Source organism: Cydia pomonella, chromosome 15 (genome assembly GCF_033807575.1).
Source record: "Cydia pomonella isolate Wapato2018A chromosome 15, ilCydPomo1, whole genome shotgun sequence".
NCBI classification, from domain to species: Eukaryota; Metazoa; Arthropoda; class Insecta; order Lepidoptera; family Tortricidae; genus Cydia; species Cydia pomonella.
This window is the reverse complement of record NC_084717.1, coordinates 8,380,637-8,405,878: the sequence shown is the minus strand read 5'-3', so window position 1 is coordinate 8,405,878 and position 25,242 is coordinate 8,380,637. Positions and strand designations below refer to the sequence as shown.

Sequence of the window (25,242 nt, the reverse complement as noted above, 5' to 3'; positions counted from 1 at the left end):
AGATACTTTTGGCGCACTGTTTCATCCGCTACTTTTGATGCTGACTGTATAACAACCGGCTACGATGACCCCTTTTGCCACTGATTTTTTTTTTTTTTTTTTATTTATTAAAGTTCCAATTAGTTTTAAAAAAGATTCGCAGAGTTTCATGTTTACTTACTGCTAAAGTCATGAATGGCTTAATTACAGCAAGGGTTCGGACTTATTAAACTAATTTATATAACAAAGCAAATATATGTTTACAAAATATAGTCGTAATTATTTGATATGAAATAATGTTTAACTTTTTTAATTGATTTAGAGTTAGATAGGTATAAATCTTGTATGTGTTTCGGAAGGCTATTTATTATTTTCGTAAGTATGAAATTATTAGTTCTCGTTCCGTATACATTATTATATGATGGTAGTATGAATCTAGGTGCATTAGGGATACTTCTTAATCTATTGTTTCTGTGATATTCATTTAATTTATCTATGTGTAGGTGTTCTTCTTTAAGAATGGACAATTTAACTATATTTTGTACGGGAAGCAACTTACAGTGTTCAAAGAGGTTTGAGTAGTTATTGTTACATGCTACATTTATATTTTTCGGAACTATTGTTTTTAGAATAGTTCTCTGTAGGTTGTAGATATTAGAAAGATTAGTTTTATACGATCGTCCGTAGCTGCTGATACCGTACCGTATTACCGATTCAGCCAGAGCTAGGTATAACATTCTCAATGTGTTGTACGGTAATTTATGTTTCAGAATAGTTAGACGTCCCAATACTGATCTAAGTTTATTACTTACGTGTTCAATATGCGGTTGCCAATTAAATCTACAGTCAATTAAAAGACCAATGTACATATGTTCCTCTACAAAATCGATAGAAGGGCAGTCACAATTATCGCATTGCAAGTGGAGACAGCTATGTACGTGTGCTTTTATAGCGGGGTTGTGTATTGATTTATTTTGAGAAGAACATATGTGCATAGCCTTCGTTTTATTTGCATTTAGGACTAGCCCTACGTCATGCGACCATTTACACAAGGTGTCGAATATATCCTGTATTTTACGTTCGGCAGTCTTTAAGTCCCTATCCGAGACTACTATGCAAGTGTCGTCTGCAAATTGATAAACATAGTCCTCTCCAACTGTATTGCACATGTCATTGACATACAAAAGGTATTCGGTCGGGCCAATTATTGACCCCTGTGCCGTTCCCTTCGATGTTTTTAACATGTCACTATATGAATTTCCTAGTCTTACTGCGGTATACCGGTTGCTGTGGTAGCTTTTAAACCATTCTAGTAGGGGGCCCTGTATGCCATTCTGTTCGAGTTTCATATATAGCGTATTATGCATTAATAAATCGAAAGCTTTACTGAAGTCGATGAAAATAACTATTACATGCCGTTTCATATTTAAATGTCCGTTTATCTCATTACTGAATTGGCTTAGTAACTGAGTGGTACTTTTGTTTCTTTGAAAACCGTATTGTTTTTTATTTATTATGTTATTATCTTGTAAAAACGAATTAACTTTGTCTCCTATATAGCGCTCTATTATTTTGTCAATACTTGAAAGAATTGTAATGGGTCTGTAGTTGTTATAATCATTTTTTGATCCTTTTTTATATACCGGCCGAATCGTACCTATTTTTAATGGATTGGGGTAAATACAAGTAGCTATGGATGTATTAATTAAATGCGTAATCAAGGGGGCAATTTCATTAGTAATATATTTTAAGTCTACGGCGCGAACTCTGTCATATCCCGGGCTTTTGTTTTTATTAAGTTTATTTATGATTTTTTTTGTAGTTTCGTTTGATATTTTTTCTAGTCGCATGGCTATATTTGGTTTATTGCAGTAAGTTGACTCATTTAATAGCGGCTTATTGCACGTTTGTGTAATGGATTCTACGTTTCGCTGAAATTCTTTGGCAAAATTACTTGACAATTCTTTTTCATGGCACTTAAATGCACGTAAGACCGTTTCCTCAATTGATTGGCTCATATTGCCACACAATGTATTAACTATCTCCCATACCGCTCTAGTGTTTTTAAAATTGTCGCTTATTTTGTTATAATAAAATCGGTTTTTAATTTTATTTATGTATTTGTTAGTGTTATTTCGATATTTATTATATATAAGTCTATTTTTTAAGTTTTTGGGATCGAGTTTCCAAATATCAAAGAGTTCGTTCCGTCTTTTACACATGAATTTAATTTTGCTGTTCGCCCATTCGCATGATTTTCTTATATAGCCACGGTTTGATTTAATTACTATTTCGCATTCGTTATATATACGCTTAAACTGATTAACAATAAAATCTACCACCTGTTCCGGGCATTCATAAACGAGTCCGGCATTCCAATTAACCGATTTTATCAATGATAACACACGTCGATTGTCTATGGCTGTGTGCGTGCGCCGCTCCTGCAGCGGTAAGACTCGGGGCGGCGCGCGCACACACGCGCATCCTATTATATAATGATCAGCTGGAGCAGTATGTACTACACCGGTCTGCGCCTGAGTTCCGCACACACTACGTATAAATACGTGGTCAATGCAAGAACTACTTATGTTATTACCTTTTTTTTCTACCCGTGTATATTGGGTTATACCGCAAACCATACCCAATTCACTCATTTTATTTAAATAGTTGGTACAAATATTATTTTGTAATTTTATGTTGATATTAATATCACCTGTATAAAGCAAGTCGGTATTTTTATCAAAGCTATCCAACACAGCATGTACTTCCCGCACAAAACAGGTTTTGTCGGTGTCCGGTGGCCTATATACGGCACATATGTTTATTTTATAATCACGATTTATATGAAGGCAACCAACTAATGACTCGAAGTATTGGGTGTGTATTTGTTTTTGTTCAAAAAAATATTTGTTATGTACATACAAGATTATACCCCCACCCCTTCTTTTACATCTTAACTTTGAATATATAGTGTAGTTAGGAATGGTATATAAGGAAATACAATCATTATGAATATTTACTTCAGTTAATGCTATTACGTCTACATTACGATTGCTGTTATTTAATAAGTATTCTAGGTATGCAAAGTTTAGTATTAAGGACCGTATATTAACGTGAAGGAAAACTATAAGGTTACGTGCTGGTGTAAGTGAGTCAATGTACTCATTCCAGGTTTTGAAGCTACTTTCGAGGATACTATTTTCATCTGACATCAAATAAGAGTGTTGATATTTATTTATGCCGATATTTATGTGTATCTACTAATGAAAGAAAAAATAAAAATAAATAAAAACATACCAGCGTTTCAGCCATTCACCTTAAGTAATTTCTCCACGTCATGTTCGGATCTTATTGTTTGGATCCGGGCCTGATCGTGCTTTCTTACAAGTACATTGCCTCCTTTACACCACACATATTTGTATTTATCGTCTTTTTTGAGCTCGCTTTTAGCTTTCCACAAAAGAAATGCCGTTGCCGGTGTGAGTGCCTCGCGTAGGAAGATCCTGGATTCCTCTGGATGGCCAAGGTCGTGCCCCGTGATGGTTCTGGTCCTCGCCGTTGTAAGCCAGCAGTCGCGCTGGCCGGCCTTCAAGGTCACGATGATGGATGCGGGGCCTCGTTGTAGCGCCGCCGGTGCTCGGCGTTCCTTTCTGTAAGCGCCCGTGACGTCATCACAATTTACTTGGAGTACTTGTGCGATTTTTTTTGCGATCTCTGTAGTGTTTTCGTTTTCCTTCTTCTCCACTCCGCATATTTCTATTTTACTTTCTAACTGTGTTTGTTCAATTTGGTTTAATTTTTGTTCCATAGAATTGCATTTTAGTTGTATATTGGTGTATTTATTTTGCAGGTCTTTATTTTGGTTTTCCATAGATTTCACTTTCACTTCGTAGTCATCGAGTTTTTTTTGGTAATCGTCTATTTTATCCGAGTAGTATTTGAGGGTACGCTGAATTTCGTCTTTTATGGCGTCACGAATGTCGCTACGCAGCTGTCTCAAAAAGTCCTCACTACAACTGTCTTTCATAAGGATGACTTGCTCAGTGTCCGTGTTGTCGTCGTCCTCTGGATCGGGAAGAATTGCAGATATGCGCTTGTTTTTGTACTGCGGATTGCATGTTTTGCATTTCCATTCTACCGCCTCCGTGCCGCAAAGTGCATTTAGTTGTTCGGTCGTTATAGGGATACATGAAGCATGCATCCACTTTCCACACTTTCCACACTGCAATCCTGGACATTTCTTTGTGACGTTTTTGCCACATTTGGTACTGCAACACTTCACCATTTTAACTCAAAAAAAAAGACTAAATATTTTGCTCTGATCGTAATTAGCACGCGCGCAGTGAGTGATCGATGCGTACACCGCGGATGCGTTGACCGAACTGTCACATAATATCGAATTTTCCGATCACATCCGTTCTACTGACGTCAGGAATAGCGGAAAGGTTACATGAAATTTAAGTAAAATTTATTCGATAACTTTCTATCAGAAACATTTTCTGTCAATTATGTAATTTACAACAGTTGAAATATGTCACCGTTAAGGAAATATGGAAAATGTTTCAGAAATTGCCCATCGCTAGACCCGAGGGCTCTCTTTACGCATCCGTAGTCGATAAGGATTTCGGCATGTCCATCCATCTGCAGTTTAGCTCCGAGAATCTTTTTAGTATGTACCAGAATATTTTAAAATTTTATATGTAGGAGGATATGTCGCAAATTTATGAAAGCTCGTAACTTTTAGTAGGTACATGAAGTCTTTCTCTAAAGGAGTTATTGTAAAAGAAGCTTCCTTGTACAATCGCAGGCTTTCATAAAACTCGCCTTAGGTCATAAAACGGCCGTTCCTAACTACGCAAGCACAAATTGGTTTCTCTGGCCAGGTGCACAAAATTTTGGTTGAAAATAATATACCTACTGAGAGCAAATAAGGATATTCCCATGAGGGTCATAAAGTAGGGCAGATTGTTTCAACTATCCGATGGTACGGTCACGTCTGAAAATATCGATACGAAAAAAGTGCCAAAAATATGTATACACGACTTTATTGCACATATATTAATGTATTGTATACGTATAACGGTACGGGTTTCATTGGATACCAAACAGTTCAATACACCTACAACGTCAGCACATTCGACCTACGCTCTACACGAATTACATCCAGATAACATCTGAATTAAGCTTCAAGTCGAGGGTTTTTATCCCTATGATGTCTTGGCTCTTGAAGGTCGTTTTGCATGACCGAGATCACTGATATGGCCCTAATATAAATGTAGTGGCTCTTTTACGAGCACTCAACGGCCCGGCTTCGGAGATAATTTGCCTTGACGTGTGATAAAATCGCTAGGTCCTTGTTTTGTGCGCAATGTGTTTATTTCTAACAGTGGTTTTAACCGTTGATGTAAAATTATGAAAAAGGTAAATGAGGAAAAATTCGTCAATTTTCTAACTATACCTACGAAAGGTTCTCTAGTAGAGATCGTTAATTAATCGATATTTAGAGATGTTTGGGCTGTACCCGTATGCCGTCTCGCCTTTCTGTATCTGATGTTGTTATATTTTGAGGTGTGTAATATTAAGAATTATTACGTAATAGGCATGGTGACTTAATAGCTATGGTAATTTTTGTAACTAACCTTTATTTTCGTTCGCGTCAAAGAAATGATAAAAAATAAAATCTGTTCTAACAAATTACTAGCATTCGATGATCAAAGGAAATAATCCGTCAAAAGTGGCAGCAACTGGAAACAAAAAATACTTAGTCATTAGAAACATATTTATACACTTTTAAAATTTTAATTTATTCTCAAATATGATCCTTTTAACATTTATTTTATGAAATGGATGCTAAGATGACTACCTTTAAGATGAGTTCAAGTATAAGTAACTACACTTTTGTGAGAGCTTTTGGTAAAATCACATTCCAATCTTAATAAAATTCTTTGTTTTTGCATAAATAGTAATGGGTAACTACAAGATAGATCTGACCAAGATAAGTTGGCAGCGATTTTGACAGGCCAGGCAGTATAAACGTTATTTTAAAGGTCAAACTTCTAATTATGACGTTTACTTAACACTTGCACAGGGCGGGCTATTAAAATGACTGCCAAGTTATCTTGGTATGACTCTATGCAATAATTTAAATAAGCGTAACATTCAATTTTAGATTACATGCTAATATTCTTCATCGTCCTCGCGTTGTTCCGCATCTCATGGAAGCCTGGGGTCCGCTTGACAACTAATCCCCAGAATTGGCATAGGCACTAGTTTTTACGAAAGCGACTGCCACCTGACCTTTCAACCCAGAGGGTAAACAAGGCCTTATTGGGATTAATCCGGTTTCCTCACGATGTTTTCCTTCACCGAAAAGCGACTGGTAAATATCAAATGATATTTCGTACATAAATTTCGAAAAACTCATTGGCACGACCCGGGGTTTGAACCTGCCACCACCGGATTGAAAGTTCGTACGCTCTTACCGCTAGGCCACCAGCGCTTCGGATTAGGAGCTTATCTATAATGCCATAATAAACCTCTGATTGTGCAATTTCCTGCCTATTATCGCTGCAATACCTCTAGAACTAGAAGCCTCAATTCAGGTTAACATCATCGACCCAATTCAAGCAAATTTGGCCAATCGGGCCTAATCAGAGCTGCCCTGACATTTACGCGACAGACTACCATGATTTAATTGGCACTCAATAGGCTGTTGCACTACATAGTCCTAATCAATATAGATACCCATTTTACTTGTGCTCCGTAAATGAACCATTCGGAGCTAAGTATAAGGAGCTCAGTAAGCTTAGCCATAGAACTTATAATTATTAAGTAAGGAAACTCATCTACGGAGTGAACGCTCTAAGCTTACTAGTACTTATTTTTCTTATGCTTGGAGGTAAAATCCATTTCTGTTCAATGGAATAAAGACTAGCTTTTAGTTGCTTTCGAACAAGCATTTAAGAACATCCCATAACTATGAGCAGTTCAACTCTATAAATATTTAATCAATGAATGCATTACAACTTTTTAAAGGTTTAATTTCAATTGCGACAACATTGAGGTGCCGCATTGCTATAGGCTGCCTTAACGCGGTTCAACTTATCTAGGAAATCGACATTGACATTTCCTGCGGCAATACGGCCAGAAAATGTCATTTTATCAATAAGTTTTTGGCAAAAAATTCATATTTGGTACAAGCTTTTATCGTTGACTGTACTTTTTTCACAGGCAACTAATACTCATCGAGACAATTCTAAAACACCCCAAACACAATTACGTTGCGTTGTTTTATCACAGAGTATGGCTACCTCTTGTCTCCATCATCAGATCAGCTATATGGTACCATAATATTGCATTGTCATCCGACTTACATAATTATGTATGCAAATTTTCAGCTTCATCGGAAACCGGGAAGTGGGTCAACTTGCAAGATTTGTCCAATAAGTATGTATTGGCAAGTAACAGGGCAAGTTAAATAAAAGCTTGTAATAACATTGATATTTAGGCGATATAATGATGATAATTACTAGATCCACCAAGCAATCACTAACCTACCTCATAACAAACTTCCATGCTTAATTTCAAAACGGCATTCCGTTGAAACAATTTTCACCACAAATTATTTATTATGAACCACTGTCAATGAAATACTCTGCAACAGAAGCCTTTATAAACCATTGTGGAGTTTAAGCGATATTTTAAGTAGTGACCCAACCCAACGAAGTGGGACGAGCTGATGGCTTTATCGCCTATGCAGCAATATAATATTAAGGGACGGACCGGAACTTGGCTTTTTGTCAATTTCCTGTATGTCCTCGTAACGCCGAAAGGCATATCAAGGCCTTCTATATTTCATCAGTAACTAACCTTTTTGATATTGTAACTGAACTCATATAATACACAAGAACAATGTTAATAATGTGCTATCCATATTTAATATTAATTTAAACGTAAGATTTAAACGTATTTATTAGTATATTAGAACGTAGAGAAATGGCTGTTGTCTGGTCCAGCAAATCTCGCTTGCGATAGAACGTGGAAATGCCGCTAGTATTTTTGCTACCTTTGGAGTTGAACCAGCTTAGGTGATAGCCGGAATGGGGTATACGTCTATACGATAAGTAGTTTAATTTTATTGTGTTTTATTTCTATTTTAGTTTTTATATCTGGTTATACATTTCTAATTGTTTGTTTGTCTCACTTACGGTGCTCAGACTTGGTCTTTGACAGAAGCTCAGAAGTCCAAACTCGGGGTTTGCCAGAGAGCTATGGAGCGCAGCATATTAGGTGTTAAACTAAGGGATCGCATCCGGAACACCACGCTGCGCTCTAAAACTCAGATTACAGATGTAGCTCGAAAATCGGCCAAGTTAAAGTGGGACTGGGCTGGGCATGTCTGCCGCATGCCGAATGACTTATGGGCCAAGATAACCACGGATTGGGTGCCCCACGAGTCAAACCGGGGATCTGGCAGGCCTCGTCGGTGATGGCGGGATAGCTTAGACTCCTTTTTGAGGGACTGGCCGGTCGTAGCTCAAAACAGGGATGAGTGCAAGAAGAGGGGGGAGGCCTTTGCCCAGCAGTGGGACACAATGGGCTCGTTATAATAATAATATTGTTTAAATGTCTGTAAAAAAATAATGATTGAGAATGATGAGTTTCATTATTAATGAGCATAAAAACTTATAATATATGCTTGCCCTTAATTTATTTAAAGGTCCACTTAAATACCGACAGGATTATGTTGAGAAATCATGAACGCAATAAACAGGATAGGGATATTAATTTCCCAGAGGCTAAAGTTAGTGGGTCTGTTTGTTTGTTGTCACGGAGACTGTAATCCCTACTTGAGAAACTCTGTTATTTCAAGTACTGAAATCTGGAGACTGCAACAATTTGTAGAAGCGGGGCTTTGATATTCTTGTTAATTATTTTGAGCATCTGTCATCTTGACCAGTCCTAGGTTATTATTATGAGCATTTGATTACTTAATGGTAACTTTTGTATTTGGTCGGTTAGACCCATCAAGCTTTTTTGTTGTGCATTTATTTTTATTCTACGTTGTCTTTTAATGACAAGCATGACAAGGACTGGTTAGAGAACCTTAGGCAGAAAAGACTCCGCGCTGCTAGACCTCCTCCCTTGGACTCTCGTCATGTTTGTGATTGCTGTGGCAGAAGATGCCGCTCTGGTATTGGACTCTTCAGTCATCGCAGACGTTGCAATCAACCTCCCCGCAACACCTGATTTTACCCGACGCTGCAACAATCATCTGCTATAGATGTGGTGGCCAATTCTTATTCTTCCGTCTTTTAATGGATCTTTTTTCAATGTTTCCTAATTTTTATTTTCCCTATTTCTTCGTTTCTCCTTCACTGATTTGTCGTTATAACTAATCGTTTACAATAATTGTATAATAAAAGTAATAATTTTGAGCTCCATAATTCGCTTTAAACGCTCACATGATAAATGTAGGCAATGAAAAACAGCCAGAGTTCTAACAAATTACTTACTAAATGCAAACGGGTGCGGCCGACGATAAGATCTGCCTTACCTGTAAAGAACAAACATATGTAAACATTTAACAAAATCTTAACGGAGGTAACGAACTATGGCGGAGAATTTACATAAAAGTAAATGTTTGTACAAAACAACGGGCTCTATATTCTCTATGGTTGCGCGAGTGCGCGTGAGTGTTGATACTCATCAGTCGTTAGTAGGCAGTGCCAGGAGTCAGGTTATAACTCATGTCATGTGTTATATGATTTCTAAATCCGTCAAACGAATTGATACCGATTGCGTTACTGCAAGGAAATGTCAATTATCCAGGAACACATTTCCTGCAGTAACGCTACAGCAGTAATACAAACAGCAATCCGGCAGAAACATCAAAAATGCCTGCATAAATTAGCTGCACAGCTACGCTGTAGTAACATTGGTTTGTCTAAATCCGAATGTAATCTTAATATTTGGTTTCCTCATAAACAGTAAGTAAATCTGTGCAATTGTGAAAGCGCTGATGACCTACCGGTGAAGCGGGCTTGCAATCCGGAAGTCGCAGGATCAAACCCCGGCTCGTACCAATGAGTTTTTTGGAACTCATGTACAGTCGCTTTTCAGTGAGACAAATCCCAATACTTTCTAGTCTTACAGGGTTGGAAGGTCAGATGGCAGTCGCTTTTGTAAAAACTAGTGCCTATACTATACGCCAATTCCTGGGATTCATTGCCAAGCGGACACCAGGCTCCCATGAGCCATGGCAAGAAGAAGAAATATGTGCATTTGTGCAATGATTTAAAAAAAGGTCTGAGTAAACCAAAAGCGCATTTATACTGGTCTACTAGAGCCACCGCCATGCTTTTGCTCGATGAGCGTTTGGAATGCACTTCTGATAGCTATCATGAAATGGAACCGAGTTTCGAAATAAAGGATACAGCAGTTCACTAATTGCGTTATGAGGCTGATAGTAGTCGCCGTCAGAAATTGGTTTGGTATTCGAGGAGTATATTAAAAAACTGTCATTTCATGTAAAAAATTAAACAGAATTTACAAAAAGTATAAGCATCTACAAATCATAATAAGGGTGTCAAATTGTCAACACACTAGGTCGTTACTTACCTTTTCTTTTCTTTAGATGCTAAATGCAATATCTCGATATTTAATGTAACTTCTACTCGAACTACGTCAAATTTCATATTATTTCGGAATGTCTTTTTAAAATGAGAGCATAATTTCGATTGTATGGCGGCGTCTTGATGCGTGTGACTCATAAGTGAAGCTGCAAATTCATATGTCACTCACTATCAAAGTTGCTCTAGTTAGCAAGATATTTGTGACATGATAATGTGCCACGCGGCTCATAATCATGTTAATTAGATAAGGGCCAAAACTGTTGTTAAGTGACACATGTTTGTCCATTCAATACACTTATATTTGTCCGTAAAATACTGGTACAGTCAGCATCAATAGTAGCGGATGAAATAACGCTCCAAAAGAATTCGGGATAACTTTTCCAAATATAGATAAATCTCTAAAATTCACGTCCAAAAGTATATTCTTTTACAGTCTACATTTTTATACATTTAGAATCACAACTTTTGATGCTAACTGTACTACCTTTATGCGGTAAAATTGATCGCAAACACATGGCACGTAGATACAATAACACAGACAGTTAATGACCAAAAGAATCTGAAACGAATTTGTTAACAGTAAAATTGTCGGGTCTTGTACCTTTTAGCATAGCACATCTACACGTATTATGTGTTGACATTTAATACCAATAAAATGGTATTTTACGCTTCTGCTAAATTATAATATTTTTAAGCTAACCAATACAATTAAAAAAAACAAGAACTAAGTCAATCTAGATATAGTTATATTTTTTTATTCCAAAAATCATTTGACCACCTTCCAGAACTTTATTTTCGCATGATTGCATAAATATTATTTATTTATTAATAATATTTACCTATTTTTTGCATAAATATATTTGCAGAGAGAGTTGTAATCTGGCAGTGGGTATATTCGAAACTTCAAAAAATGCTTGAAACTTTAGCTTGCTACATTTGAAACAATAGTACATTGTGTAAACAAGAATTTACGAACGAGTGTGAATTGAAGTCCGAAGCTGAAGGCGATGGCTTTTCCTGTACCGCCTGTGGCACACACAAAGTTTTTTGTTACACTTGTGAGGATTTTTTTATGTTAAAAATTAGTTAGAAGTTTTGTTCTGCCTAGTTTCGGACGTGCGTTACAGCCCTAGGCCGACATATATACGAACCGCAACGCATAAGCAAGTGTGATGAAAACATACATTACAGCCCTTGTTCGCAAATTAGGATTTATGAACCGCATCGCCTACGATAACACCTTTTACTAGCAAGTGTGATGAAAGTAATCACAATACATAATAGTAGTAAAGTATAAACTTGTATAAAAGTATTTTCTTTAAAAAAACATACGTTTTATTTATAAAGCTTTCGCGCTTTCGGAAACCGTTAATAAATGAAAAATTCCGTATTTTTCGACTCGCCGTCGCCGTGTTGTTCAAACTTCGTAGTCGGGCTTGTTCCAAAATAATTAAATTTAGGTACTTGAAGCCTTTTTGACTTGATTAAATTAGAATTAATGATGACGACGAAAGAGTTGCGAATGTTCTTCATTTTGCGAACATTTTTTTTTTCATTGCATTTGGTTGGTTGGTTGGTTATGCGTTAGATAACTCCTTTTCACCATATTCAGAGTTTACAGAAGCTGACTAATCTATTCAATTTTGGGGTTTAAGTTATATAAGTTTACCATTAGCCTTTTCCCCTTAACTAATAAAATGTGGTAAAACACTCAACTAAGTACTACAGATGACACATCCTACATAGGTATGTAGGTAACTGAAAAATCATAATGAAGAACTAAGTACCTACTTAGTAGTAACATACCTAAGAAATAATTCATCATATAGTTATGTTACATGTATAGAAACATCCGTCTTACTCATTCATTACATTAGTATGCAGCATCTGTCTTCATTTCACGGCTACATCCTTAAGAGTGCTACATTTTTATCCTTATGTTACGTAAATAAGAGAAGATAGCGACTAAAAATTTCCGTAGCTTTTTCTTAACATTGTGAATGCAATGTTTTCAGAATAACATCGTCTACATTGCGGTGATACTGCAAAGTAAATAGCCCTGTTTTAAATAGCTAATTGGGCCTTCCTTACTCGGGAGCGAGTAAAACATCTATTATGTCCCAGACGAAAGTAATTAGGCAGCCCGTTCCGTAAATGACTGTTGTCGCAAAAAGACAACTAAGTATTTTTCCGGCTCTCAACAATATGAAACAGATTAGAAATATAGAGGTCAATTCAAACGTACAATTTGACATAAAATTATATCTAAATGTTAGATTAGATTAGATGATTTATTCCATGAAAGACAATTACATAATAAGTTTGCATTGGTGTCAAAAATATAAGAATTATTATAATCGTCAAAATAATATAAAAATGAAAATAATAATACTAATGTAATAAAATTAAAGCTTCAATAAGGAGCAGGTAAATGTTTACAGATCCAAAATATAAATTTATAATGTCAAAACTTACAAAAATACAAGAACAATAAAAATGAAAACTATAAGTAGAAAGTCAATTAATCTACAATGGCAACAGTCGTATAAATAATATCTCGCAATAAGAATCGTCAACACTTATGTAAAAACAATGAATAAGAATGTCCCAATAAGGGTCGTCTTTATGATAAAGAATGTCAAAAATAAAAATAAAACACATATGTATTGGCGCGAGCGAGACGCACGGACGAATGATAACAAAATTACATCATCTAGATGACCAAATGTAAGTTTTAATTGGCCTCCTAGCCATCCTCCTCTTTGCACTAACCCAGTATCCAGCTGTGGTCCGTTATTGGTGTGGTTAAGCGATGTTGACGTGTCTTTTTATAAAAAAATCTGCATTGATCTGAATGATTGAAAAAAATCTGCAAAGGTAATATTGGCCAATACGAGTATCTTTTATTTAATGACCGGAGTCTTGCGCTCAGCAATATAGAAGAATATGATTTAAGATTCGATTAGGCATGTACCGAAATATCTAATAAATTGATTTTATTTTGACCCATTCAAATCAAAAAACCAAGTTTTAGGTACTTTGAACAGATTAGAAATCTAGCGATCCACATTAAATTTGTAGAGGCGCCATAAACCTGGGTTTCCAATTCCTCTCGCGTCAAACTTCGTAACAGTGCACATAACTTCTTAACGGACTTCCAATTCGGTAAAAAGCTTCTTAACTATGTGTCCCAATTACCTTTCATTTTAATTCAGGTTTTCATCCCCATAAAATCTCCAGTTGATATTCTATTGTTATACTTCCTTTAAAGTAAAATAAGCGTTACTCGTTTATGTCGTTTTGGCGTCATAAAAGAGTTCAGCGGCTGGATTTAACTTATCACGTATTTTTTCTCATGAAAAGCCGTTATTGTTTTCCAATAAATGGATGTTTCGTTGGAATTCGTTGAGCCATATCGAATTGTTTATGCTTAACAGATTTATATTCTTACGTGTGAATATAATATGGGGATATAACGTTCATAATTTTGGAACTGGTTCACTTAGCCAAAAGTTCTTCAACGTGAAATTATTTTTTTACTATTTTTTCGAAACTTAGCATCACTTTCATGGACGTGTGCCATGGGGTTTATCAGGGTAGCAGATAAAACGCCCCCCGCCCGTACTACAAAGATTCCTGCGTTTGAGCAGAGGGGCGGTTTTTGAATTTCGAGCGCTCGATTTCGGGTGGCTCACTTCAATAATATCTTCAATACCATGCATTTAATTTCTAATAATATAATGAAAACGAGTGGTGAATACCACTAGATTCCCAATGTCTATCGCTTGTATTTTAAAATTAGCATTTCGCTGTTTACAACAGATTTTCGAGTGACGAAATCGAGCGCTCGAAATTAAAAAATCGGCTCCCAGATCATCCGTCCACCGAGATAGTCCGTCTAGATAGATCTCTTATTATTTATGAATTTTAAACTATCTTGCACACAATAATTATTGTTTAATGACGGGTGTTAATCATGTGACGTTGTCTCTACGAAGCATTTCCGCTACATACCGGGAAACCCACGTTATCGCCTACGATGTAGCACTACAACCGTTGCTCAGGGCTGAATGTGTTAATCTAAACACTAAAACCTCTTCTCTAAAAGTTCATTTTTACTTCTGAAAGCCATCGTTTAGCTACCACTGTCCCGCAATCAATACAAATTTACCCAAACGGCTCCGCGGCTTAGCCATTGTTCTTGGCAAGTTATAAGTCGGGATCAGAGGGCAGGAAGCGTCCCATATCGATTATGTTTGCTTAGGGAGCACCCAACTTAAACCATATTTCAAACGAGATATCGATACTGTTTGCGCGTGTTCGACGCTCGGCAGTATTTTATGGGCTTTCTAATAACGGTGGTGAGATGTTGATTGTCATGCGGGCGTGAGTAGGGAAATTAGTTCATGTCAGGCCTTATATATTGTACTGGATAAATGATTCCTATATCGTCAATCGAAATATGCTTTCCTCATTTTTAAGCAGTATCACACCTTTAGTATAAAATTTTAACAAGAACTTCGTCATATTACTATTAATTTTTTTGCTAAACATACAATACATCTCGTATTACATTTGAAAATAATCAAGAAGATTTAGTTACGTATTGTTTATACCCAAACGATTCTATGAATTCGACCAAAAGAAAAAAAAACTAAGAAACGGTGCTTTTATATGTACCTACATATTGTCAAAGTCAAGATTTATTTAACTATAGGTAAGAGAGTTTATTCGTCAGACTGACCGGCACGTAAGGAACCGTGACTCTCAGACCAATTCCAATTGCCAACGTGAACCTGACGGTGAAGTGACGGGCGTCTCGCTCGCACTAATACTTGTAAGGACAAGTACGAGCGAAATGAACGCGGGAATCAGCTAACTGATATGATTCCAATATAATTTACGTATCTGTTTCATGTCAGTTGCACGTACGAATTAGCCCGTCTGATTCGACGCCACATGAACAGACCTTGCGGTAGTAATCAAAAATCCATTGACAAGTTTTTCTACAGATACCTTACGTATTGTGGCCTAAAATAAATTAATTTAATAAATTATAGTATATTCTTACACAAATTGACTGTCAAAGTACTAGTCCCATAGTGAGCTCAAGAAGGCTTGTGTTGTGGCCATTGTGGGTACTCAGACAAAGATATAATTATATAATAAAGGAATATATAAGTACATTAGAAAACATCCAAGACTCAGAAACAAATATCTGTACTCATCAAACAAATAAATGTGAGTGTGTGTGTGTGTTTGTATTTGTGTTCTTTATGTGTTCTCCTTTTCAATATGTGGTGTAAAATACCTAAAGAATATTTATTTATTTATTTATAAATGCCCTTACCGGGATTCAAATCCAAGACCATCGGCTTCATAGGCAGGGTTACTGTCCACTAGGCCGGTCGTTAATAATATTGGAAATGAGCTGTAAACCCCCAACTGAGCCCAACTGGAGAAGTACCTCCACCTTACAGAAAACAGCAGCCAAATAACACTAGACCCTACTCATAGTGTTGTGTTCCTGCCGGTGAGTAAGGTTGCCAGAGCTCAATGAGGGGGGCGGGTTTAGGGTCGGCAACGCGCATGTAACTCCTCTGGAGTTGCAGGCGTACATAGGCTACGGAGGCTGCTTACCATCAGGCGGGCCGTATGCTTGTTTGCCACCGACGTAGTATTTAAAAAAAAAAAATATTTTAAATAAATAGAATTTTGATTTCCTGGAATCCCTTTGCGATATTTATTGACATGAAATGCCAAACAATTCAGTTAATGGAGCACGTAAATACGAATGCGAGCGACAGACGGCCAATTACAAAATCATTAATAAACACCCAAAAATATGAGGTGGCGAAATAATGAAGCTGGCGTGGCCACGCAAATTGTTGGCCAGATTCCACCGCACGAAGAGCAGTGGTGACTGGAACACTTAGGAGAACCAGTATATAGTGGACCCGATGAAGGCAATTGATTGCGTTTGTCAATGTAACGAGTTTAAAGTTTAAAGGCCCCAGCAAGCTCAGTTCTCCATACAAACGTAGTTACGCTTTCATTTTAAAACGTCTAGCTAGACTGCTCTGAAACTTTGTACTTACAATAGGATAAGGTACTTATATCTAGTGCTGTAATTAGTTTATGTAGCTTCAGATTCCATAGTTACAAAAATACAGCATATTTAAGTTCTTCATACAAAACTTGTTTTGTACTCTATTTCGTTTGTTTTATATTAAATTCGGCCGCGCTTGCTGGAGACTTTTAAGTTAGTCATATGGTTAGATGATTATGCCCAGTTTTATACTCATGGGCTAAATGGTTAATCGTAAATGTCAATCATGAAAAATTGTCAGTTGAAATTGATCCTGGCGCTTAACCATGACAATACGTTCATTGATAGTTTAGTTTGCTGACGATATGACTAACACAGTATTTTATAACATTATCAAAGCCAGTTTAAGTTAAAGCATAGTGGTTGACAAGCATGAGCTCTGTGAGCGTATAGAGCAACACAACTGACCATCTGGGACGATTTATTCATACTTTTGTAGCAGTTTTTGACGCGTGCCCGATGTCGATTCCCAAAAACTTTCGGGTATTTGTGACTTATTTCGTATCACAACAAAATGTACACTACAGATGGCGCGCGAGTGACGTGGTTAAATGAGTGGGATGTGGTAATAAACCAAAAACTTTCAATACGTCTGCCGAATTCCTCGCTGCGACTAACTGTGACGTCATAAGAACATGTTGAAAATGGTTTTTCGTTTTTCAGTTACAATTCGACCGTCATCTCGGCTTGTGTAAAAAGTACACACTATTATTTATTTAATCGGTGTACATTTATTTCCATTCCAAAGTTATTGATTATAACAAAGGGTTTCAAATTTGCAACATAATGCGATAACACCTGAGTAAATATTCAGCCATCGAAATAAAATAGTCATGTTTACAGTCTGCCTCAAACATTAGGCAGAAAATAAAAAGCAATGGCCTAATATCTTATTTAAATACTAGCATTATCATATTTTAAAAACAGAAATAAGTGTCAGTTTGTCTCGACAAAATACCTCCCGACATCATTTTCTTTTATCTTTTCAGCAGTGACTTATTGAATTATTTTCAGGCCTCCGGGGGCTCTCTTATTAATTTTCTCTCCTGTCCGTCTATCTATCCGCCGTTCTCGGTGCCAGCGATTACAATTTATCACCTATCGAAGAAAATTTATTGGTTTGTTTCTTATAAGACTGCCGTGTCGACCGAATATAGGATAATAAAATATTGTTCATAAAATATACATTGACTTACAACTTAGTGTTGATATTTGCAAATGCTGTTAAAAGAGGAATCTTATAATAATAAAGGTTTGTAACTAAGTAAATAATATCTTACAGTGGGGGCTCATACTAAAGGTATTTTTTAATATTTTTTTTTATACCACAACGGTGGCAAGCAAGCATACGGCCCGCCTGATGGTAAGCAGTCACCGTAGCCTATGGACGCCTGCAACTCCAGAGGTGTTACATGCGCGTTGCCGACCCTTTAAAAATCTGTACACTCCTTTTTTGAAGAACCTCATACTGTAGACCCTCGGGAAAACCTCGGCAGGTAGCTCATTCCACAACCGGAGCGTGCGCGGGAGGAAGTTATAGCAAGTTATTTGACCAAATGTTATAGCAGTCAGCAAACTAGCAGACGAGCCGTCTGATGGGAAGCGGTCATCGTCACCCATGGACATAAGCAACATTAAGCGTTGCTAACACTTAAGAACTCTAAATACCCGCTTCTTGAAGAATCCTATGTCGTAGCGCAAAGGAAATGCCTCAGAAGGCAACTCATTCCACATTCTGCACTGCTGCCGCCGTTGGATGCTGTTATAGGATGAATAATATATCCCTAATACAACATTTGGATTGTGTACAAATAATATAATAGAAGTAGAAATCATAACTATAATACATTGAATGTAAGAGGCGCTAAGTACCTACTACGCGGAAGTCTAATACAACAATAATACCATGCCAAATATTTACAGAGCAAAACACCAGTATTCCAGCATTTTGAAATAAAAACGTAAAAATAAACCATACTTAAGACTATTCCAGATATTTTCACTCATATAAGTGGCTTTAAAAATATCGTGTACCACTAAATGTCGTCGTAAATGATAGAGGGTCTCTCCGTCACCGACATGTCATAAAAACGTATTTCACGTCTGTCGCGACTCTGAGACGTAAAGGTTGTATTGCGGAGTATTGGGGTTCTAAGAAATGTGGATAAAGGATATTTCTTCAAAAATAGTCATTATAGTACGAGGGGGGTAAGTGAAATCGTGCAAACGAGTTCTTTAGATGCACGACAGCCGTAGGCTGCAGTGCATTAAGACTCGAGTTTTCAATATTCTTACGCCCGGAGTTACACACAATGTTTTTTATCACACTTGCGAAGAAAAACTAAATTTAATGCGAAATAATTCTTAAATACGGTAACATTTCAAACATTCGTCCGCCATATTGTCATTCTTTGGTTAGGTATCAAAGACACAGACAGAAAATTCTGTAAAAATATTTTCAATTAACACACATTATCATTATTATTACATCATCATTATTTTTGACAGAATTTTAACAATAAACTATAAATAAATTTAATAATAATAATAATAAAGACTACAAATAAATTTAAAGTAAATAGAAAGCGTCTCCCAAGTCGCTGCCGATGGGTAGTGTGCCCCGAAGGCTGGCCGCATTGCCACGTTGGATGGCAATGCTTATCCTCTGAGCAAAATACTGGCCAGCCCTCTGGTCACCTGTGGCATTAATTAAATTAAATACTTTTTTATATAAAGATAAAAAAATAATTATAAACGCCAATATTAAAAGCAAAACGCAAACGCATATTTTAATAGAAAAACTCATTTATTATTTATATACAGTTAAAATTTCAACAGCTATCACGGTTCATGAGTTACAGCCTGGTGACAAACAGACAGACGGAACGTAGAGTCTTAGTAATAGGGTCCCGTTTTACCCTTTGGATACGGAACCCTAATTAACGCGTGTTAGCAAAAAGCACGTATTGGTTTAGCGTGAACCTGGGGGTTTGTCCTGGATGGACTAATATCGGTACAAAATTGCATCAGACAAATGGATTGTTTTATGCTCTTGATGTTACAAATATGTGGCATTATCTAGGAAAAGGGACCTTATTGTCGATGGCGCTTACGCCGCACTACGTCGCGCAGCGTTGTATTTGTATCGGAGCATCGTTTATGACGGCGGAAGCGTCATCGACAATAAGGTCCCTTTTCATAGATAACGTCACATATTACTATTAATTTCATAGAGTATACAGTGAGGCCACACAGCGTTGCGTTGCATCGCGTTGTTTCGTCGCAAGCGTCGTCGTAGCGTCAACGCTGCGTCGTTTCACATATATATTTGAAATGATATGCCACATTGATACGTTGCACACTCATAAGTTTGCAGTAATATAGCTCTCAGTTGCCTTATGAATTATTCAAGTCATGTTGAGTTTTGCTTTTCGTGACAAAAGCTCCTTTTGGTACTTATCTTAAAGTTCATTAATTAATTAATTCTTCAACATTTTTTCTTCAACTCGACTAAAATTTTACTAACATTATCTTTGTACTGAACCTTTAGACAAAACATAGGATTAGACAAAACTATAAACTAAACAAAAAAACTGTTTAGTTTAAGATTCGGTCGGCATCGAGGAAACTAATCAATCCCCAACGAGCTGTACTATTAATCGGGTCAAGATCACTGATTTGAGCCCAATAATAGTTGAGAGAACGGCACTCCAGGACGTTTGTTGATGTTGCTCTGCTCTTAGATAATTACCAAATGCGAGTTTTGTACGAAGGAAATTGTATGATTTTCGACTTGGCCTAGAATTAAATAACGCAAATTTTCGGTCACTTTAGCTATCCTAACCTTCATCAGTGGCGGATTAACCGAACAGCAGAAAAAGCATATGCTAAGGGCCCCGCGCCCAGGGGGGCCCCGCACTCCGACTCTGACCATGCGATTTCGGCACGCGGAACCGGCCAAGTTCAAGTAGAACTCGCACTCCGCGGATCCTGTACTATAACATTTTATTTACAATGTATTTTTTTCGTAAGTCAGTAACAATATTGAGAGAGACAGGAGAGCTCGGAAACGAACAAAAGATACTGTGTTAAAAAACATATTAGTGAAAAGTAAGGAAGGATGATTTATTAATTTATTATTTCAAATAACAAATTGCATCTTACAGCTAATGCTTAATGATGATCAGCTTTGAGCCCGTAGTAGGCCAAAGGACGCGCTCCTCTACGGCTGGCGGAGCGCCCAAAATATGCCGAGTTGTTGCAAAGCCGTTATAAAAACAGCGGGGCCCCTATGCAGGGCTTTGCATTCGCGTAGGCCGGGTGTAAAGCCCTACATAGGGCCCGATACCCAAAGCATCCCAGCAAGTCGCACTTTCGAGCAAGAACTAAGGCAGCAGGCGAGCCGAGGTCACATTGGTTCAATTCCAAACTCTGTTCTCCTGCAATTCAAACTTTGCATGGTGGCGCGCCGCGATAGAACGCTCCGAGCCTCCGCCCTTATGCGGAGCTCGACCTACGGCCTCGTTCGCACTCTGGCATTGGTTTCATTCTAGGCTCTGCTTTCCTGCAGCTTGGCCTTCAGCTTCGCACAGGAACGCTACGAAATCGTTTGGTCCGGATATTAAGCTCGTGGGGCTCAGCCTTCGGCCTTGTTTTTTGGCTCATTTAGCCATTAGTTCCCACTTCTTAGATCCGACTCACTTTTCACCTATTTTTACAAGCTTTTATTAAACTTAATACCTAATATTGATGTTGTTAAACAGTATCCCTACATGCTTTTATTTTACTTGCAAATACTCGTAAGTTGTTCAAATTCTGCAAACTATTTTTTTGACCATTTGTCAAAATTTGTTGTTAAAAATTCACTTACTAGGGAAAAATCGGTGACAATACAATGTTATCGACCTGACCTGGTGATGAAAACCGAAGGTAAGGAGGAAACCTATATAGAAGAAAGGAACTGTGATAAAATAACAACAACTAACAACTTCATTAAGATTAGGCACTTTTATAATGGCTAAAAATTTTTTTTTCTTTCGGAGCGATTATTTCCGAAAGTAATAACTTTATAAGATAAGGTTTTTGTAGACCGTTATTCGTTTTGAAAGACCTTATCCAACCATATGCCACACTATAGGGTGAAAGCAAAGAAAAAATATTTTGTATGGGAGGTACCCTAATTTTTGTATAGTTTTTATTTTACCGTTCTGTCGCAATGCATGATTTATGTATCCATGCCAAATTATGGCTATCTAGCACTAACGATCGCGGGGCAAAGCCTCGGACAGACGGACATGGCGAAACTAAAAGAGCTTCCAGGTGACTACGAAACCCTAAAAAATACACTGCATAACATTTTAAAAACTAATCGAGAACGAGTCGAAAAATATTAAGACATCGTAAAAATGTTGTGATGGTACTGAGTCCTCGGGGTGCGAGTCCGACTCGCACTTAATCATATATTTTTTCGAACCAGGGGGCCCCGCAAGCTATTGTGCTAAGGGCCCCGGGCCTTCTTAATCCGCCCCTGCCTTCATACAAAGAATTGAACTGACTTTCGTCGTAGTTCGTTACACATTAGCCGCATATGTACCCCAGTTTTTACGATAAATATGACAGGCATGCTTCGTTTTCGCGGATTCTATTAGTAATCTTTTTCACGGGCCTGTGGTCACTTGTTCCTAGAGGTCTGCCACTTCAAGACCTCTGTTCAAGCGACAACATACTAAATTAGTTGTTTATTATGAAATGCAAGGTAATTTTAAGTGTTTCGATATCAAGTATAAATAAATAAATAAATAAATATTATAGGACATTAGTACACAAATTGACTAAGTCCCACAGTAAGCTCAATAAGTCTTGTGTTGAGGGTACTTAGACAACGATATATATAATGTGTATATATTTATAAATACTTAAATACATAGAAAACACCCATGACTCAGGAACAAATATTCATGCTCATCACATGAATAAATGCCCTTACCAGGATTTGAACCTGGGACCATCGGCTTCGTAGGCAGGGTCACTACCCACTAGGCCAAACTGGTCGTATATAGTGGTGGTAGTATATAGGATGTTAAAAAATTTCTTGCTATTTGGAAAATACCAATGTTTAGTAATCTCTGATATTTACCGGTATAGCCTTGCTTAGCGTAAAACCAGAATTATTTATATTGGAATATATATTATAAACTAATAATAAAACTTATTGTTGCGGTAAGAAAGTCGTAGTCATCTTGGTAAGAAACAAAATTACAGCCGTTTAAATTTACAGTTTTTATCGGTACAGGCCTTATTAACAGCAACGACTTTAAGCAATATAGTATCCCCGCCTGTTGTTACCTCTATCAAATGGTCTTTGTTTGTTTCTGTACATTTATTGTCAACTATGTGAGGTGTTCAATAAAGACTATTGTATTGTATCCCATATTTACTACAAAGTTCATCTTGGAGATATTTGGCATCGAAGTTGAACAATTTTAGGCAAAAAAACTGGTTTTCTGACATAACTTTTGTGTTAATTAGTTTAAAATTAAAATTTCTGATCAGTTTTTAGAGACGTCAAAGACGAACCCAAATGTGTCAGTAAAGAAAAAAGTGTTTTATAGGAAAATTAAAGAAATCATAAATAAATATTGAAGAAACGATAGCCGTTTGTCTCATAATTCTATTTATAGTGCAATTTATATTAAAACTTGTCAAAAATCGATGAAAACCGCGAGGAGCCCCTTAAAGCGTTAAAACGGCAAAACTCATTACAACTTATATTAAATTACTACAATGTTGTTTTAGTACCTACAATATTTTCAAAAACAACATAAAATACACATAAAACGTAAGAAAACTCTGTTTTAACTTGCAAAATGGCTGCAGGTGTGTACTCATTGAGTCTCAAATCAATTTCCATTACAGACAACGTTGCCGATTTATGGTAATAAGTTTCCGTTTTACGACCTTTCTTAAGATTCTCATGGCTTTGCGAGTATTTTCTTCCAACCAGTTTAAGAATAAAATGGGCGACCACTTTTCAATACAAAAGTCCCCATTTTCCTCTCTGGATACTAACGTTAAGGAAAATATTACAACACAATATAATCTATGGCAACTACAGCTATGCCCCTTTACTTGATTATTTCCGATCTTTTTGATTATTATAGGAGCTTTTGATTATTAAAGTTAGGAGTTACAAATTAAAAAAAAAACTCATTATAATAAAAACCGGAAAAGTGGGAGTCGGACTCGCCCACTGAGAGTTCCGCACTTTTTAGTATTTGTAGTTACAGCAGCAACAGAAATACATCATCTGTGAAAATTCCAACTGTCTAACTATCACGGTTCACGAGATACAGCCTGGTGACGGACGGACAGCGGAGTCTTAATAATAAGGTCACGTTTTACCCTTTGGGTACGGAACGCTAAAAACAGTAAAAATGGGACAGGTAGGTTTGTATAGAGAAGCAGTCGTCCAAAGTCGCTATTTGTCCTTCTTATATTAAATTTTTACATGTTTTAATCAAGGCTAAATGCCATGAAGAAAATCACTCGTAAACTGTATATTTGCGATGGCAGATTAAAATCACAACCTTAAAAGATTAAAGCTGGTTCATATTAAAAAAAAAACGAAAATATGTCTGTGTATTTTTTTAAATTGTATAATATATCGTGACCCTGCATACCATAGCAGTATAATTTTAGTACAAATAGTTAGTGATATAGCCGAGGGATTTGACTAGCCTTTAAATCAGAAGTATACTTTCAGAGTAAAGAACCCAAACCAGAAGAGGCCAAATGCGCAAATGGCATTGAATTGGGCAGATCCTCAGGAAGCCTGACACCCACCTATCCAAAGGTGGCCCTGACCTGGAAGATGCCCGGAAAACGGAAACATGGTCGCCCTAAGTTTACTTGGCACCGTTCCGTGGAGCAAGAGTTGGGTGTATTGGGGATGGGGTGGGAGGAGGTTACCCAAGCTGCCTAGGACCAGAGTCAGTGGAAGAAAATGGTTCGAGCCCTACACCCCAGCAGGTGGTAACAGGATGTAAAGAAGAAGATACTTTCAGAGTTATTGAGGTAAAACATTCAATCCCCCGAGTTGTCAAATCTTCCGTCGCAACTTTCGCGCGGCGCGCCGTATTTTTTATTCCTTTCTAATTACTTACCTGGCTTTACGCGAGATCTTAAATGGGACCTTTAGATCCGAAAATAGTGGGGATTATCAGAGAATACTGGGTATAACTATTTCAAGTGTAATGGGAATGGGATGGGAATAACTAATGAGATTAAAGGTATCTCCTATCCCCAGTATGCACCCTGTAATTATTTTACCGCCTGTAGGTAGTAAAAATAAATAATTAAATATGGAACTTCATTTTATACATGTATATTATTTAAAAGAGTATGCGAGCAACTCTAATAACTTAGATTTTAAAGGCGCTTTGGAGGAAAGCGGTATGGAATTTTGTAACATCAGAATTATAAAATATTATCAAGAATAAAAAATTGTATTGCTTGTTATTA

General features: G+C 37.0%; 2 protein-coding genes and 1 long non-coding RNA gene across 5 annotated transcripts in view; 1 reads left to right on the top strand and 2 right to left on the bottom strand.

Moving 5' to 3' along the window:
* The window catches only part of LOC133525708 (uncharacterized), a 352,002-nt gene that overhangs the window by 182,604 nt on the left and 144,156 nt on the right, over positions 1-25,242 (bottom strand). The window lies entirely within an intron of this gene.
* LOC133525722 (uncharacterized) overlaps positions 1-25,242 on the top strand; it is a 322,779-nt gene that overhangs the window by 267,267 nt on the left and 30,270 nt on the right. The gene's annotated exons all lie outside the window — the stretch shown is intronic.
* On the bottom strand, positions 3,112-6,683 carry LOC133525703 (uncharacterized). Its single transcript, XM_061862060.1, has one exon. It carries the CDS (start codon positions 4,262-4,264, stop codon positions 3,284-3,286), a length of 981 nt encoding a protein of 326 aa, XP_061718044.1. The 5' UTR covers positions 4,265-6,683; the 3' UTR covers positions 3,112-3,283.